The sequence below is a fragment of the Engraulis encrasicolus genome, chromosome 17 (genome assembly GCF_034702125.1).
Source record: "Engraulis encrasicolus isolate BLACKSEA-1 chromosome 17, IST_EnEncr_1.0, whole genome shotgun sequence".
In the NCBI taxonomy this organism is placed as follows: domain Eukaryota; kingdom Metazoa; phylum Chordata; class Actinopteri; order Clupeiformes; family Engraulidae; genus Engraulis; species Engraulis encrasicolus.
In genome coordinates, this window is record NC_085873.1 from 53,694,014 (window position 1) to 53,710,505 (window position 16,492).

General features: G+C 45.8%; 1 protein-coding gene across 1 annotated transcript in view; it reads right to left on the reverse strand.

Moving 5' to 3' along the window:
- The window catches only part of LOC134467115 (dedicator of cytokinesis protein 1-like), a 551,248-nt gene that overhangs the window by 50,060 nt on the left and 484,696 nt on the right, over positions 1-16,492 (reverse strand). The window contains exons 32-35 of the mRNA XM_063221037.1: positions 11,086-11,144; positions 8,865-9,013; positions 1,556-1,641; positions 1,191-1,253 (exon numbers count right to left, since the gene is read on the reverse strand). Coding sequence (XP_063077107.1) covers positions 1,191-1,253; positions 1,556-1,641; positions 8,865-9,013; positions 11,086-11,144 — 357 coding nt within the window. The remainder of the gene's footprint in view (positions 1-1,190; positions 1,254-1,555; positions 1,642-8,864; positions 9,014-11,085; positions 11,145-16,492) is intronic.

The window sequence follows — 16,492 nt, forward strand, 5'->3', positions numbered from 1 at the left end:
CTGCTCACTCTCTCCACAGCATCGCCGTCGATGGTCATTGGTGGCAGTTGTTTTTGGACCCTTTGAAAGTTGACAACAATCTCCTTGGTCTTGTTGACATTCAGCAGGAGGTTGTTGTCTTTGCACCATCTGGCCAGCAGGTCTACTTCTTCTCTGTAGTGAGTCTCATCGCCCTTGGTGATGAGGCCCACCAGTGTTGTATCATCCGCAAACTTCACTAGATGGTTAGTGCTGTGGGTCGTTGTGCAGTCGTGTGTCAGCAGCGTGAACAGCAGGGGGCTGAGAACACAACCTTGCGGAGCCCCCGTGCTCAGGGTCAGGGTGCTTGATGTGTTATTCCCTACCCGTACTGCTTGTGGTCTTTGCATCAGGAAGTCCAGCAGCCAGTTGCAGAGGGAGGTGCTGAAACCTAGTTTGTCCAGTTTTCTGATGAGTTGTTGTGGTATTATGGTATTGAATGCTGAACTGAAGTCAATGAACAGCATTCTCACATATGAGTCTTTATTGTCCAAGTGGGTGAGGGCTGGATGGAGGGCAGAGCAAATTGCATCCTCCGTGGATCGCTTGGCTCGGTATGCAAACTGGTAGGGGTCCAGGGTGGGGGGTAGGGTGGCTTTGATGTGTGACAGGACTAGCCGTTCGAAGCACTTCATGATTATGGGCGTCAGTGCTACAGGACGGTAGTCATTGAAGCATGATGGTGATGATTTCTTCGGCACAGGTATGATGGTAGCAGCTTTGAAAAGTGATGGGATGACTGCTTGCTCCAGAGACATGTTAAAGATGTCTGTGAAGACATCTTTCAGCTCTTCTGCACAATCCTTCAACACTCGGCCAGGTATGTTGTCTGGGCCAGCTGCTTTGCGTGGGTTGATGGTGGCCAGTGTCCTCTTCACACTGGCAGAGGACAGGTAAAGGGGTTGATCATGGGGGGGGGGGGGGTTCTGTGGGTGAGTGTCATTTTGAGCTTCAAAGCGGGCAAAGAAACTGTTCAGGTCGTTTAGCAGAGAGGTGTTGTTGTCACAGCTCCGTGGTGCAGGCTTATAGTCCGTGATGGCCTGTATGCCCTGCCACAGGCTCTGTGCATCTCTGCTGTCTTTGAAGTGTGTTGTTATTTTGTCCGAGTATTCCTTTTTTGCTTTCCTGATGCCCTGGGACAGGTTTGCCCTTGCTGTTTTTAGGCCAGCTACGTCTCCTGCTCTGAAGGCTTGCTCTTGGCCAAGTACTTATGCTTACGGCAGTGCTCTAGGAGACTGGTAAACAATAACAACAACACATAGCAGCACGTCAACACACATAGCACAACACAACACGATATCATCATGTGAGACCAAGTACTTATGCTTTCTGCAGTGCTCTAGGAGACTAGTAAACAATATTTATAGTATATATACTGTAGGTAGAACCGAAACATTGTGTATTAAAGAAAGCAGCGAACGGTCAGTTCTTTCAAATTGTCTGCTGAGTGACCCATGGGCCATGTTCGGCGCACCTGTCAGCTGAGGTGTGCAAAAAAAAATCACATAAAGAAATCACATAGAAAAGTTTCCCATACATTTTCTGGAAGAGGACTTTGTACTGCTCGTCTCCTCGTCCTCCTTCCACCTCGTGGTCCAGCTTGGTGATGATCTCGTTCTCAAACTGGAATTAGACACAGAGACATAGAGGCATAAATAATAATAATATAATAATAATGTATATATCAAACTGTAATTAGACATAAAGGCATAAATAATAATCAGCACAGTGGTCATTTCTCATTACTCATCAGTAGTGACTCTCTCTCTTTCTCCATCTCTCACTCTTCTTCTCTCACTCTCCGTCTCTCCCTCTCTCTCTCTTTGTCTCTGTCTCTCTTCAATCTTCTCATTCGCTCTGGTAAAATGATCTGAAAACACGTTTTCAACCCCAGTGCTTTTCAGTTTGTATTAATCTGTTCATCAGCACTCTCAACCTTATTTCCCATCCGGAGGGAATTGGCCATGAGTGAAGAGGAAAGGAGAGAAGAGAAGGGGCCTGGTACAAAACATCTCTCTCTGTCTCTCTATTTATCTCTCTCTCCTTCTAGCTCTCTCTTTCTGTTTTTCTCTATAGTGTGAGCAGGTACACCACTAACTGTTCAGCTTATAGTTTCTGTATTCTTTGCAGCAGTTATGTAGGCCAGGGCGACCAGACCTCCCCAGACAGTGATACATGCACCTGCGATCACCTGGATGAACAGCACAGTACACAGTACACAGTACGCATACCCATATACTATCATCTGGATGAACAGCACAGTAGGCTACATGGTAAACATATAAAATATACCGGCGCTCACGGTGTGATAACCACCCAATTTGCCAGCTTTGGTGCAAGTGACTGTACAGTAAGTTGCAGTTTGTGCTGAGACAGAGCCCATTGATCTACACAGGAGAGGAAACCAAGAGGAGCAGGAGGAGGAGGAGGAGGAGGAGGAGGAGGAGGAGGAGGAGGAAGAGGAGAGAAAATGCAGAAAGGAAATAAAAAAGAAGAAGAGGATGTGGAGTGAGAATACAGACAGGGAGGAATAAAGAAGACATGATGTCAAAGACAACAGCAGGCAGGTAGGAGGAGAGAGAGAAGGAGGAGGAGGAGAGGCAGGAGAAGAGACAAGAGACTAAGAAAGAGAGCAAGGGGGTGTGAGAGAGAGAGAGAGCGAAAGAGAAGGAAACAGAGGAAAATAATGAGAGAGAGAGAGAGAGAGAGAGAGAGAGAGAGAGAGAGAGAGAGAGAGAGCAGGAGCAGCCCACAGTCCACAGCCCAGTTAAAGGAGGCGTGGTTGGGGGGGGTCGAGCCAAAGTGAAATTGATCACATTCCACTGTGGGGAATAAGAGGGGTGCCTTCACTCTCAATGAGCTTGTGCCTGACAGACGACTGTACAGTATTAGCCTCTCAACACTACTTTAAAAGAGTGGCCTACTGTACCACTGGGGAGGGGAGAGGGGAGAGGAGACAGAGGGACAATAATACAGATGGAGAGGAACAACAGGGAAAGATTTGAGAAGAGAAATACGTGCGTAGCCTAGGTGTGTGTGTGTGTGGGGGGGGTGGGGGAGAGAGAGAGAGAGAGAGAGAGAGCATTGAGGGAATGAGAGAATGAGAGAATGAGAGATTGAGAGATTGAGTCAAGTCAAGTCAAGTCAAAGTTTATTTGTAATGCACTTTTAAAACAACACAAGCAGCTGACCAAAGTGCTAACAGAAGGGCCTAAGTAAAAAGACTTGAAACAACATAAAGCAACAATTGACAAAAGACGTGGAGACAACCATAAAACACATAAAAACACAGGCATTAGTGGATACGATATGAGAAAATAAAAATAAAAATTCTGAAGTCAGTATCAGTAAGAACAGATAGGCCTATAGGCCTATAAATGAATGAGCATCACACAGGAGTGTCAATAAAGATGAGGGTTTAAAAAAAAAAAAAAATTGGGCCCAAATGAGATTTAAAAGTCAAGAATATATCAAGGGGAAGTAAAAACTTGGGCATAAATATGGGTCTTAAGATCCGTTTTAAAAACAGCTAAGGAGGGAGCTAGGCGGATGTGAATGGGGAGCTCGTTCCACAGTTTTGGGCCAACAACTGCAAAGGCCCGGTCCCCTCTACTTTTAAGTCTGGAACGGGGCACCACAAGACACATTTTGTCGGCTGACCTGTTGGCCCTGGAGTGGCTCTGTAAAGTTAAAAGATCAGCTAGGTAGGGGGGTGCCAGACCGTGTAGGGCTTTAAAAACAAATAAAAGAATCTTAAAATGTATCCTGTGTCGTACGGGGAGCCAGTGGAGGGCAGCGAGTACAGGTGTGATATGTTCACGCCTCCGTGTCTTGGTCAGAAGACGTGCTGCTGCATTTTGCACAAGTTGTAGCCGGGTAAGGGAGGCGGAGCTTATGCCGGCGTATAGGGCGTTGCAGTAGTCTAGACGGGACGTGACAAAGGCATGGATAACATTTTCAAAATTTTTAAAAGATAAAAAAGGTTTAGCCTTGGATAAAAACCTTAGTTGATAAAAACTGGATTTTACGACCATGTTAATTTGTTTCTCCATTTTAAAAAATGGATCTAGGGTCACACCAAGGTTCTTTGCTTTGTCTTTGACATAGGGTTCAAGAGGGCCTAGGTCAATAGGTGGGGCAGGGGAAGTATTGGGCCGAAACACTAAAACTTCAGTCTTACTTTCATTCAAATTTAAAAAGTTAAGGGCCATCCAAGCTTTAATATCCTCAAAGCAGTTAAGAAGGCTGGGGGTCATTTCCTTTAAAAGGCATGTAAATTTGTGTATCATCAGCGTAGCAGTGGAAAGATACATTGTACTTCCTAAAAATAGACCCAAGGGGAAGCATATATAGGGAGAAGAGTAAGGGGGCAAGAATGGATCCTTGCGGCACGCCACAGGAGAGAGGTGCAGAGGAGGACACTGAATCCCCCAGACAGACAGAAAAGTGTCTGTCTGTCAGGAAGGATTTGAACCATTGAAGGGCTGTGCCTCTGATGCCAACACAGTGTTCCAGGCGTGAGATTAAAATGTCGTGGTCAACCGTATCGAAGAGAGTGGATGGTGGAGAGCAGGAGAAAAAAAACAAACAAAGAAAGAGACACATGGTGTCTTGAGGAGAGGAGAGAGCCAGAGAAGAATAGAGGAGCAGAGAGAGGAAAAATCAAAAGTTGGCAAGGGGGAGAGAAAGAGACAGAGAGAGAGAGAGACAGAGAGAGATGGAGAGGGAGAGAGAGAGAGAGAGAAAGAGAGAGAGAGAGGGAGAGAGGGGGGAAGGGAGAGAGAGAGAGAGAGAGAGTTATGGGGTCTAAGGGAGAGAGAGAGAGAGAGGGATGGAGAGTGTGATGGGGTCTGAGGGAGAGGGAGAGCCACAGGCCAGGCACCTGATTGAACATGGCGGCTGCATGCTGCATCACTTTACACAGAGAGAGACGAGTGCTGAGCTCAGCAGAAGCAGCAGCAGCACAAACCACAACATCCCCGGTCCCCCCCCTTTAATATCCCCACGGCCCCCACCAGGGCCGCTGACAGCATTGTCCAGGCCTGGGACAAAGTCATCTGAAAGGGCCCCCATGCAATACATATAATGTAATGAGAACCCAATTCTTGGCCCCCTCTCATCCTGGGCCCGGGACAACATACCCATTTGCCCCCACCTGTCGGCTCCCCAGCCCACTCCTGCTCCAACCCCCCCACTCATATCCCCCACCCCATTCCTTCTCCTTCCACTGCACTACAGCCAGATGGAGCGACCACGGGGCCAGGGTGGCAGCAAAACAGCTTTGTCAGAACTTAAGACATACGAGGTTAACTTCCCATGAAAGCCTGTGCTGCTTACAGTCCCCTTTCTACAACGCTGTCTGTGTAGGGAGAGCGCTGTGGAGAGAGAGCCAGAGTGAAAACGCTGCCTGCCTGTGCAGACTAGACCCATTCTCCTGCCTGCTCACGTAAACTACACCCATTCTTCTTGTCAGGCGCATTTTCTCTCTCATGGCTTTCTAAATGCAATGTCTAGTGCCTTCGGTTTCTAAACCTTATTCTTAGTTTAGTCAGACTTCTGTTCAGACAGTGCACCAACAAACATATGTATTCCTCTGGAATAATTATTGTTACAAAAATACAAAATTAACCTGTACACTTAATGGCAAAAAGGGTGGCATTCCTCTTGAATAGAACATTTGTATTAAAATATTGACATTTCCAATTAATATTAATGATTGAAAATATATTCCACATTAGAGTTGTATAAAGTAGAGGTAGAAGTACAACACTACGTGGTTTCAAATCATCATACCACAAGTGCTGTATACAATTCTGGTTGTCAAATGTTCCACATTAATAAGGTGTGATATCAGTATGCTTAACTCATTGGCTGCCTTAGCCGTCGAATGACGTCATTTCGAATAGTGACGCCCCCTGCCTTCGACGTCGTTCGCCGATAATTGCGTTTTTTTACAGCCACGCCTTGAGGACGGTCTGACCTATGTTGTGTATTAATTTCACGCCTCTAGTCATGTTCTAACTATTCCTGTAGGTGGCAGAAGTGTCCTTAGGAACAGTCAGGGCAGGGCATTAGCTCACATCAAGAGGAAATGTCAAGACAAAAACATCCCTTTTTACTATTATAATCTCAAAAGTAGCATAGCAAAATCATTTTTGAAAGTAAAGCACCTGTGACAGTAGTCTACTTTCTTGCCCTCTGATTTTAACACAGGTATTCTACTGATTTTAGTGTCCGAGCCTGACAAAAAAAAAACTTCCTCTCATGACCAAAATACACCCCCCTGTTGCCATCTAGCTAGTAGGCATTGTAACTAGCTTGCCCAAAATATACCATGTTCAACCAGAGATGATCTGTGTGGCAACTGTTTCATTTTGGATAGTGTGATCAGCCTACACAACATCAGGATGATGCGTACAAAAGATCATCTAACAGGAAAATGCATGGGAGTAGTGGTCACTAGTGATGGGCAAATGAGGCTTCCTGAACCAATGAGGCTTTCAGGCAAAAAGGTTCGAAGCATTCGAAGCATTTTTCGAAGCCTCATTTCTCACTGGCGCCATCTGGTGTGCAATGAAATGATACGGCAGGCATTGATTTCATAAAAAAAATTCTTGTGTCTTATTTGTATTCGTTCCGTTTCAATAAATGTGATGGGGTGTGTGTATGGAATTAATGACTCGTGATTGTGGAACACTCAAATCAAGTTTAACGCTGACCCATGTGTTATCGTGGAAGTGAGAGAGAGCATCATTTTGTGGAGGTCGGCGCGCGACCGGGAGTGGGCCATAAACGCAACAGCAGCCAATTAAACCGGAAAGAAATATAATGAATAGAGTCACATTATAGGCCTATGAACGAAATGTAGGTCTAATTCAAGAGATTCTAACAAATATCAGTTATCCACTAGGCCTATTCGAACTCACAATGATAAAGGTAGCATTCTGCCGCCTTCACCACTAGGCCAGGCTCACAGATAATTTCATTGTTTATTTGGTCAGCTTTGACAGAAGGCTACCCTGCGAAATTAATTTTTTTAATTGATCATCACACTGCTACCACGAGGATTTGAACCAATGATCATGAGAATTCAGGTCGGACAGTTTAACCACTGCGCCAGCCATGTGACTTTTTACATGGCAGAGCTGAGTTTCCTTGTTGAAGTCAAGATGACACAACTTGTAAAGCCCATTAAAACCCGCACAAAAACCATTAAAATAGGCTAAATAAAATATGTCTGCACTCTTATTTAGCTATAAAGTTGAGTAGGACTACTAATAATTGCTGACAGAACTGCTGTCTCGTTTATGGTAGCTTAGCTCAAGGTAGGCCTAGAACTAAAACAATTTTCCACCACGTCTTCGGGAGCGTCTCACTTTGAAAATCTACATCAAAAGGGAATTGCATATCATATTTGGACATTTGGGTCAATCTACGGCATGAGCTGAATTTATTGTATAGTGGAACCAAATCAAAGTCACTACATATCCAGTCTCAACATTCACACAACAAACGCAATCTGAAAACTTGACAAGTGCTCCGAGGCGCAGAAAACTTGTTTGGGTAGCGGCGCGCAATGACACGTCCACGCGCTTCGCAAAATGTGAAGCCTCATCTGGCATTGTCACGTGGTATTTCTTGACGTCAAACGCCTCGAAGCGAGGCTTCAGATTTTGCGCCTACTTTTGCTCGAAGCACGCTTCGAAGCCTCGCTTCAAATTTCCCATCACTAGTGGTCACCTCAGTTGGGAATGTTTGGCTATTGTTTGCTACGCTAGCTAGCTAGCACGAAATCGCTAACAACTTACAACTAAGCCTAAATAAAGGAGCCTTGGTAAGTCAACTATTTTTACTCATTCTACAGTTGCAGTTATGGATTTGTATAGTATGATCAGCTTACTGTATCATCAAAAAGACAGGGGGGTTGCAGATTCTTGGAACAGTAGGTTAGCCTTTGTGTCTGGTCAGATACATTCAGCTCACATGAGAAAGCATTGCACTTAGCCTCAGACCAGCTAGCCTTCCCCACTCCAATCGGCTTGTGAAATGTTGGATATGTGATCAGTACTTTATCAAAAGAAAATTCATTGAACAATATATGGCAAGATCACTATATCAGAAACATGATGACAGTAATCATCAATCTGCAAATTGTCCGCTCTGCCAAAGAAGCAGCAGTAAGCTAAGTTGTGCTGCCAGCCTGCCTCCCAGTTCACACGGTACAGGAGGAAACACATCAGCTGTGATTTGTTCCTCAACTAGAGGACTAGCTAAACAGAGGGACTATGAGACAGTATTTCTGTGAGTTTAGTATTTCACATGAGTTACATGCACCTGCTGTCATGATCCATTGTGCGCGCCAGCAACAAACCAAAACACTCTTGTTTTCAAGCCCACCCCGTTATATTTCAGTACATTATTAGGTTGAAAAGACCATACAAACGATCTTTTGTTCTGGCTACAGATGACAGGAGACTCTGTAATAGCATCTGATAGGTTTGGAGTTGTTAGGACGGTGTCATTATGAGCAAAAACACTTGCAATTGTAGGTCAACTTGAAATGGCGTTTTCTCAGCTTTTTGGCTAGAAAGCAGCATTTTGGCGAATTCCACTTATTTTCAACAGATGATTATGAAAGAACGGAAAGGGGTAGAGAGGCACCGTTTTTTTCTGATGACAGATGAGCGTCTAATCTGTGTTTTGATAGGTATGGTGTTGATATAGACACAGAACTCAATTTTCTGTGAGCCTCCAAAAAACACCCAAAATGCTGAAAAATCTCTGGCACTCTGGGTTACTCTTTTATGAAAATGGCTGGCAGCCAATGAGTTAAAGAATGTTCGTACCATCTGGAAGCTGCGTGTGAAGTGGAATTCGCACTGCATCATGTCGAAGAAGATGGGGATGGTGGCCTTGCGCAGCTCGATCTCCGGCACCAGCGTCATCTCCAGGATCGGACCAACCATCTCTGGTATGAACTTGATCTTGTGGGGACCTACAGATACAAGTACAACAGAACATGCATTCATATGGGGAGAAATAATTTGAAATACTATTTTTTTTATTCTATTCATTGATAGTCATGACTGTGCGTAGTTCATATACACACAGTACAATACAACATGTATTTATATAGCACAATATATGATCTTGTGGGGACCTACAAATACAACACAGTACAGTACAACATGCTTTTATATAGCACAACTAAGTTGACTTTAAGTACTTTCACACAAACGCATGCACAAATACACTCACGCACATGCACACGCACACGCACGCACACACACGCACACACACACACGCTCCGGAGGCAGTACAAACACACAAAGATGAATTGAGGCTTACACATCTCAAAGGCACCCTTTGTACAAAATAAAGAAAACATTTCAACTAGGAACAATAATGGCCATCACTCTAGATATAACTTGGCAACTTGTTTTGTGGTAAGACGACTAACCTTGAAGGATTGTGTTTTTCAAACATGTTTTTCAAACAGATACAATACAGTCCAATACAAAATCTATTTATATAGCACAATATCACAACTATGAAGTTGACTCAAAGTGCTTTGAGTGCTTTGCCTCACAAGCTCCGGAGGCTGGTGTACGGCGCCAATTGACCAGAGTTCATGTGAGACAGTGCACACATACACAAAGGTCAATTGAGAGAGACTACACATCTCAAAAACGCCCTTTGTTCAAAATAAAGAAAACATTTAAACGCCAACGAGGATCAACAATGGCCATCACTCTTAGATATAATAGGCAAGTACCACAAACACTTGTTTTGTGTTAAGGCGACTAACCTTGGGGGATTGTGTTTTTCAAACATTGAAATATTTCAAAGATAACAACGAACAATAACTGGCATCATTCTTTAGTCATGTTGCCCTTAACTGAAGTAGGCAAGTACCACAAATACTATGTGGTAAGGAGACTACAGCTTCGGGATTGTGTATTTCAACCACACTGCCATGGTTTATATACAGTTGTGGGATTGTGTATTTCAACCACACCGTCATGGTTTATATACAGTTGTGGGAATGTGTATTTGTGATAGTTAGTACTAGTGTGGAATGAGATTATTATGGCAAGGCACATTTCAGGGCAAGGCAGTTCAACCAGCATCACACAATTAAAAAGATGTAAAAAACATAGGTGTGTTTTTTTCTTAAAGAATTTGAAAGAATACTTTTCGATTCTATTCATAGATAGAGTCATTGATGAGCATGACTGTGCATAGTTCATAGTGGTTTCCGGGTGATGATGTGCCACTTAACAGGAAAAGCACCTTAGCTAAAAAAAAGATGTCGAACAGCACTGCCTTAAATTAACCACCCAGGTGAAGAGGCAGCTGCAACACCCTGGAGTGAGCCGTGCTCTACCTAACCCAATTTAGATGGAGATTTCACATTACGTAGACAAGCCTCATCCAGGGAAGACAGGAGAGGAGAGGAGAGGAGAGGAGAGGAGAGGAGAGGAGAGGAGAGGAGAGGAGAGGAGAGGAGAGGAGAGGAGTGGAGAGGAGGGGAGAGGAGAGGAGAGGAGAGGAGAGGAGAGGAGAGGAGAATAGACCGGCCCCTTGTTCTCTCTCTCCCCGCCCCGTGTCATGTATGCATGTGACAGGCTCCAACCCAGGTGGTCCCCTCGCCTCTCCCCCAGTTTAGTGGTGTCACCGCTGGCTGCTCTGTTCTCCTCCCCCCATCACACCAATTAACACCCAGAGCAGCAGCCCTATATTTAGCAAGTTCATTTGAATTCTCACAAAGACAAAAAGAAATGGAGGAGATCACAGCTGACTGGATAATAAAAGAAACACAAACTGTCTTCAGTGAGTGTGTGTGAGAGTGAGAGTTTTTTTGGCGACAAGGCGGTAATTTTCATCAACCATCTGTGATCGTAGGTTAAAAAAAGGAAGAGAGTTGGAAGGAAGAGAGTTGGAGGGAAGAGAGTTATAAGAAAACAAGATAATGAGGAAAGGAGAAAGGTACTTAGGAGCACAAACATCACAGATGGCAGAGAAGACTGTGTGAGAGGAAAGCAAAGCAGCATGGCTGTCACTTACCTAAGTTATACCACATATCTCTGATCTCGAATCCGATCTGCCTCCTCATGTCTTGGTACCTAAGGGATGTTTACAAGAGGAGAAAACAAGCAGGATGAAGAAATGCCACATCAGATACAAGAAACAAAACTGCTCTACGAAGACGAAGTTCAGTAACTATGCCAACATTGAAACTGAGAAGGCCTTCAAAGTATTGGGCACGGGGGCAGCCATGGCCTGGTAGTTAGAGCGTTGGTCTTTCAATCTAGGGGTTGCAGGTTCGAATCCCCCTCACCTCTCCCTACATCTCCATCCATGGCTGAAGTGCCCTTGATCAAGGCACATAACCCCACATTGCTCCAGGGACTGTAACCAGTACCCTGACAAATAATAACTGTAAGTCACTGTAAGTGAATAAATGAATGCGTCAGCTAAGTGCAATGTAATGTAATGTAATGTAATAAAGTATTGGCATTAGATTGGATATTGTACTTACTGCAAATTTGCCATAGCAATATCTCCAAAAAAGGAACACATTTAGACCATAAGACTTTGTCACAAGATGTAGGAGGTGTCATGAAGACCATTTTCAGTCTCAACTCAAGTTTGACTAAATATGTAGTTACTGCACTTTGCCTTTGTACAGCAGACAAGGTGTCTAATGCTGGAACCAGGAAGTAAACCTCCTGCTACATATTTGATCCAATCATCTTCTTAAAGGATAGTTCCGGCGTAAAATGAAAGTTTCACCATCGCTTTCTCATGCCACATAATGTATCTAATGATGAGCCATTCTGGGCAATGCCGCGCCGTTATGGAGTTAGCTAATTTTAAGCTTTTTGGCGAAAAACGCAACCAATGCATCACGGCGGGGCCAATTATAGTCCTATTATTTTCTGATGTTTCCCCGCTATAAACAACTTCAAAAACGATACACACTTCATCACAAAGGTCTCGTCAATCAAACCGAGGCACAGAGACGATCATCGGACCACACAGTCTTTCACTGGCCAGTGTTTTCAGAGGTGTCTCACTGTTGCAACTCTCTGACCCGGATGCAGGCTACTCAGTCAGGTGGCTAGGTAGCCTAGGCTAAACATGGTCCGCGGTTCTTACACCGGCTGCGACCGTAAAATGAAAAGCTGGAACCCCGACCGTTTTCACCGACTGCCACTGTCTAAACCAGCCATATTACGAGAATGGCTAATAGCATTAGAAGTGGACATAAAACACTTTGGGATCGCTACTACCGTGTATGGAGGGAGCATTTCGAGGATGATGACTACAAGAAGAGTAAGGGAGATGGAACACCTAAATGAAACCGTCTAAAGATGAATGCTGTACCAAAAAGGCGCATGGCTATGGAGGTATGTTTGAAGAGAGAGAAACATGTGTAAATGGGTCTGGCTCATGAATCTTGAGTGTCTGTGAATCGGTGCAACACCGTGCGTCTTTGCCAGCAAGCACTCTGTTTTGGGAAGGCATACAGGTGCAGTAAGTAGTCCACTACAGGAGATAAATAAACTGTCAAAACAAACTAGCGCGGGATGGCAAGAGCTAATAGCCTTGATCTCATTAGCCGCGCTTCAGCGGCCCAGGGCCGCCCGGGGCTCAGGAGAGTGGCCGGCTCGGAGCTGCCGGCCCCGGGCCATTTTTTGCCTGATCGGACTCATAGCCGACCCCAGGCACATTCAGGTACACGCCTTGTTTGTGAAACGTCAGTCGGGCACAGCCCACTTTCGCCCCGCATCAGCATATAGAGTCAACATGAGCAACACGCAACAAGCCAAATCACAGAAGGACAACAACAGAACAACGACAAAGAAGGAGAAGAAAATGGAGCAAACTCTGCTGGAGCAGGTCGCCGTTTGGCTCGTAGCCTACGGACAAAGACGACAAGAACTGCAAAGAAAATGGCTTGCCTTTCAAGAACAGTTTTATTACATGGCAAAGTTGTCGATTCAGAAGCTGTATGGGACGCAGCGCATGTTAAGAAGACAAAGACGCATGAAAATACGAGCAGCTCGACAACTGAGAGTGAACAGAAGGAGACGTGCGAGAGCACAGGTATGTATCATAAAATTGGTGGAATTTTTCCAACATGCATTTCGAATAAAAAAGTCCGTATTATGTCCATATTATGTGTGTAGTGTTTGCCAGTAGTCTAGGCTATGCTCGTAAACATGGCTGAATGCTAGCAGGCTAGGTTTGGAATTAAGTAGGTAACTGACCCGGCGAACTGAGTAGCATAACGTCGCTAACCAAACCCCTTCTGTTTATTTGTCGCAGCTTGTTCACAGCTACTGCACTGATGTGATGTGTCTGAAATCAGTGTGGACATATCCACGATCGAGTGACTGGTGGGAGCACACCGCCATGGCCTACAACGATGACCAGTGGCTGAACGACTTCAGAGTGTCCAGAGAAACGTTCGACTACCTCTGTAGGGCACTGAGGCCGGCATTGCAGCGACGAAACACCTCCTTTCGGCTGGCTATTCCATTGGAGAAACGAGTGGCCATCGCGCTGTATAAACTGGCATCAACCGTTGAATACAGGACTGTAGCCAACTTGTTTGCACCCCATCGATTTTCCTCTGGACTGAGTCTTCAGCCCAGATGGTGAGGAGCGTCTTAACGTCCTCCACAGACCAGATCACGCGCTCAGCAGCCATCTTCTTCTTTCTTCGTTCTTGTAGTGTATAAAAAAATGAAATACTGTATGCTTCAGTCTCAACATCTGCCCTTTATTTGGTCTCGGACACTAACCCCTCCCCGACCCCTCCCTGACCTCTGCCCGAGGTTGACCCCGCCTCCGAGCCTCGGCGGGCCAGGAATTCGATGGGCCAGGAAAAGCGGCCCTAAGCCCCACAACCTGGCCCGGCGGCCATCTTTAGCACCTAGCCCCCTTTTGATGAGATCACCGTCAGCCCCCTTTTGTCCGGGCCAGCCCGGGGCTGGCCCTGCAATGAGACTATGTGCGACCTGAGGCATTCGATGTGGTTGATGTCAAGCATGCTAGAGTAGAATTAGTTTGTGAAGCAGACACTATTGACCAGGGCGCGCGAGGTCAGATTGAGAATTACGCAACGGAGGAGGGCTGGAGGAATTTTATAAAGTCGTACTAGAAGTGCTCTTACAGATGTAAGTACACCACCAGTGGTGTGTTATTACAAAGTTGAATCCATGTTATATTATACCGTGTTGCAATTACTTTGTAAGAGTAGTCTGCCTACCTGATCGAACGTCTGGGAGTGATAAAACCACCTGGGGCTACACGTCCGGGAGTGATCTAAACAAACGCCGGTTCTCAGTTGGGAGTGTCCATCTGCCACCGGTACTCTCCATACAACTCTTCAAATCTGCTGCCTGCACACACGGTAGTCGCGATCCCTCGATCGGGTTTTATGTCAGTTTTGTCCACTTCTGATGCTATTAGCCATTCCCGTAATATGGCTGGTTTAGACAGTGGCAGTCGGTGAAAACGGTCGGGGTTCCAGCTTTTCATTTTACGGTCGCAGCCTGTGTAAGAACCGCGGACCATGTTTAGCCTAGGCTACCTAGCCACCTGACTGAGTAGCCTGCATCCGGGTCAGAGAGTTGCAACAGTGAGACACCTCTGAAAACACTGGCCAGTGAAAGACTGTGTGGTCCGATGATCGTCTCTGTGCCTCGGTTTGATTGACGAGACCTTTGTGATGAAGTGTGTATCGTTTTTGAAGTTGTTTATAGCGGGGGAACATCAGAAAATAATAGGTCTATAATTGGCCCCGCTGTGATGCATTGGCTGCGTTTTTCGCCAAAAAGCTTAAAATTAGCTAACTCCATTACGGCGCGGCATTGCCCAGAATGGCTCATCATTATATACATTATGTGGCATGGGAAAGCGATGGTGAAACTTTCATTTTACGCCGGAACTATCCTTTAACAACCAGATATTATTAAGCATAAACAGTAGATTACTGAACAGCTGGATCAGCAATTTAGTAGGAGTGTGTATGTTGGATGCACAGAAAGACGGAATACACAGCAGCATTTTGATGCTTTCTGAAATGAGGATTACTGTTAAATCATTTTTATGTAATAGCTTCCAGAAACAAAATGGCAACATGGGCATTTTGCAGCAAAACAACCCACTTGGTAATACAAGGCGCTCTTGTTACTTAACCTGTGAAATGTCACAATGGCCATTATGGGTTTACGAGGCAGTGGCCTTATGATGAGGGAAGAAAAGAGAACCTTTACGGAGGAGGAAGAGAGAGCTGGAGAGAAAAAGAAGAGGCAAAGGCGGAGAGGGAGAGAGGAGGAGAGGGGGAGAGAAGGGGAGAGGAAGAGAGAGAGAAGGAGAGAGGTGGAGAGGGAGAGGAGGAGGAGAGGAGGAGAGGGGGAGATGAGGAGAGGGAGAGAGAGAGAGAGAGAGAGAGAGAGAGAGGCGGAGAGGAGGAGAGTTGGGGAGGGCTAACTGTCACTCAGGAGGTTGATCTGGTTTGAGGGAGGTCTGGTTATGAGTCTGGTTTGAGGGAGGCCTGGCACGCACGCACGCACACACACACACACACACACACACACACACACACACACACACTGCAGTAGAAATATTGTTTCTGAGCACCGGAGAAAACGTTAAACATACTTTACAACACTTTGCTGGAAACCAATCAGCTTTGAGAAGCTCCAACGGCCCTGGCTAGAGGTGTGTGCAAGGCAGTGACGTGGTTTAAGCTGCGGCACAGCCTTTTCTGGCCTCAACCAGTAGCAAACCAAGGGAGGCGGGTCAAACCTTTGGGAAAGGTTATTTGTTGTGCTCCTGTTCAGAGCAGAAATAGAGAAATAAATAAAAGGAGGAGCACAAGTCACAGTCAAAGAAGAAGAAATATGATGATGATGATGATGGCCACTTCTCATTAGGCCACTCAGCAATCTGTGAGGAGGGGAGAGTAAAGCTCATGTCAAGGTTGCCGGGACACAAATGACTGTGGCCCAAGTGAGGACCTGCCTGATGAGAGCTCAGGGTGGAGAATGCTGACAGGGCAAGCTGCTGTGACTACAGGGAGGCGGGAGGACGGACCGGGGCTGGCGGGCCACATCAGAGTAAAGGGATGGCTGGACAGGACTCAGGAGTGAGCATGCGAGAGGAGGACAGAGGATGGAGGGAGGGAGGCGTGAGCGGACTCAGGAAGTGGACTCGACGCCGTTTGGGGAATTGAGCTGCCCCCCCCCCCTCTAATGCCTCTCGTTAATATCCCACCACAGCCAATCAGCCATCAGCTCAGCGCCCGCTGACATTTCCTTTCCCGCTGCCTGCAGGCGCCCCCGCCAGTTCGAGCCGAGCGCCACATCGATCAGCTCTGCCAATAATGCCGCTGAAAAGAGCGGTAATTTATGATGACATGCATCGGAATATTAGAGGGGGCCTTAACAGAGAGCTG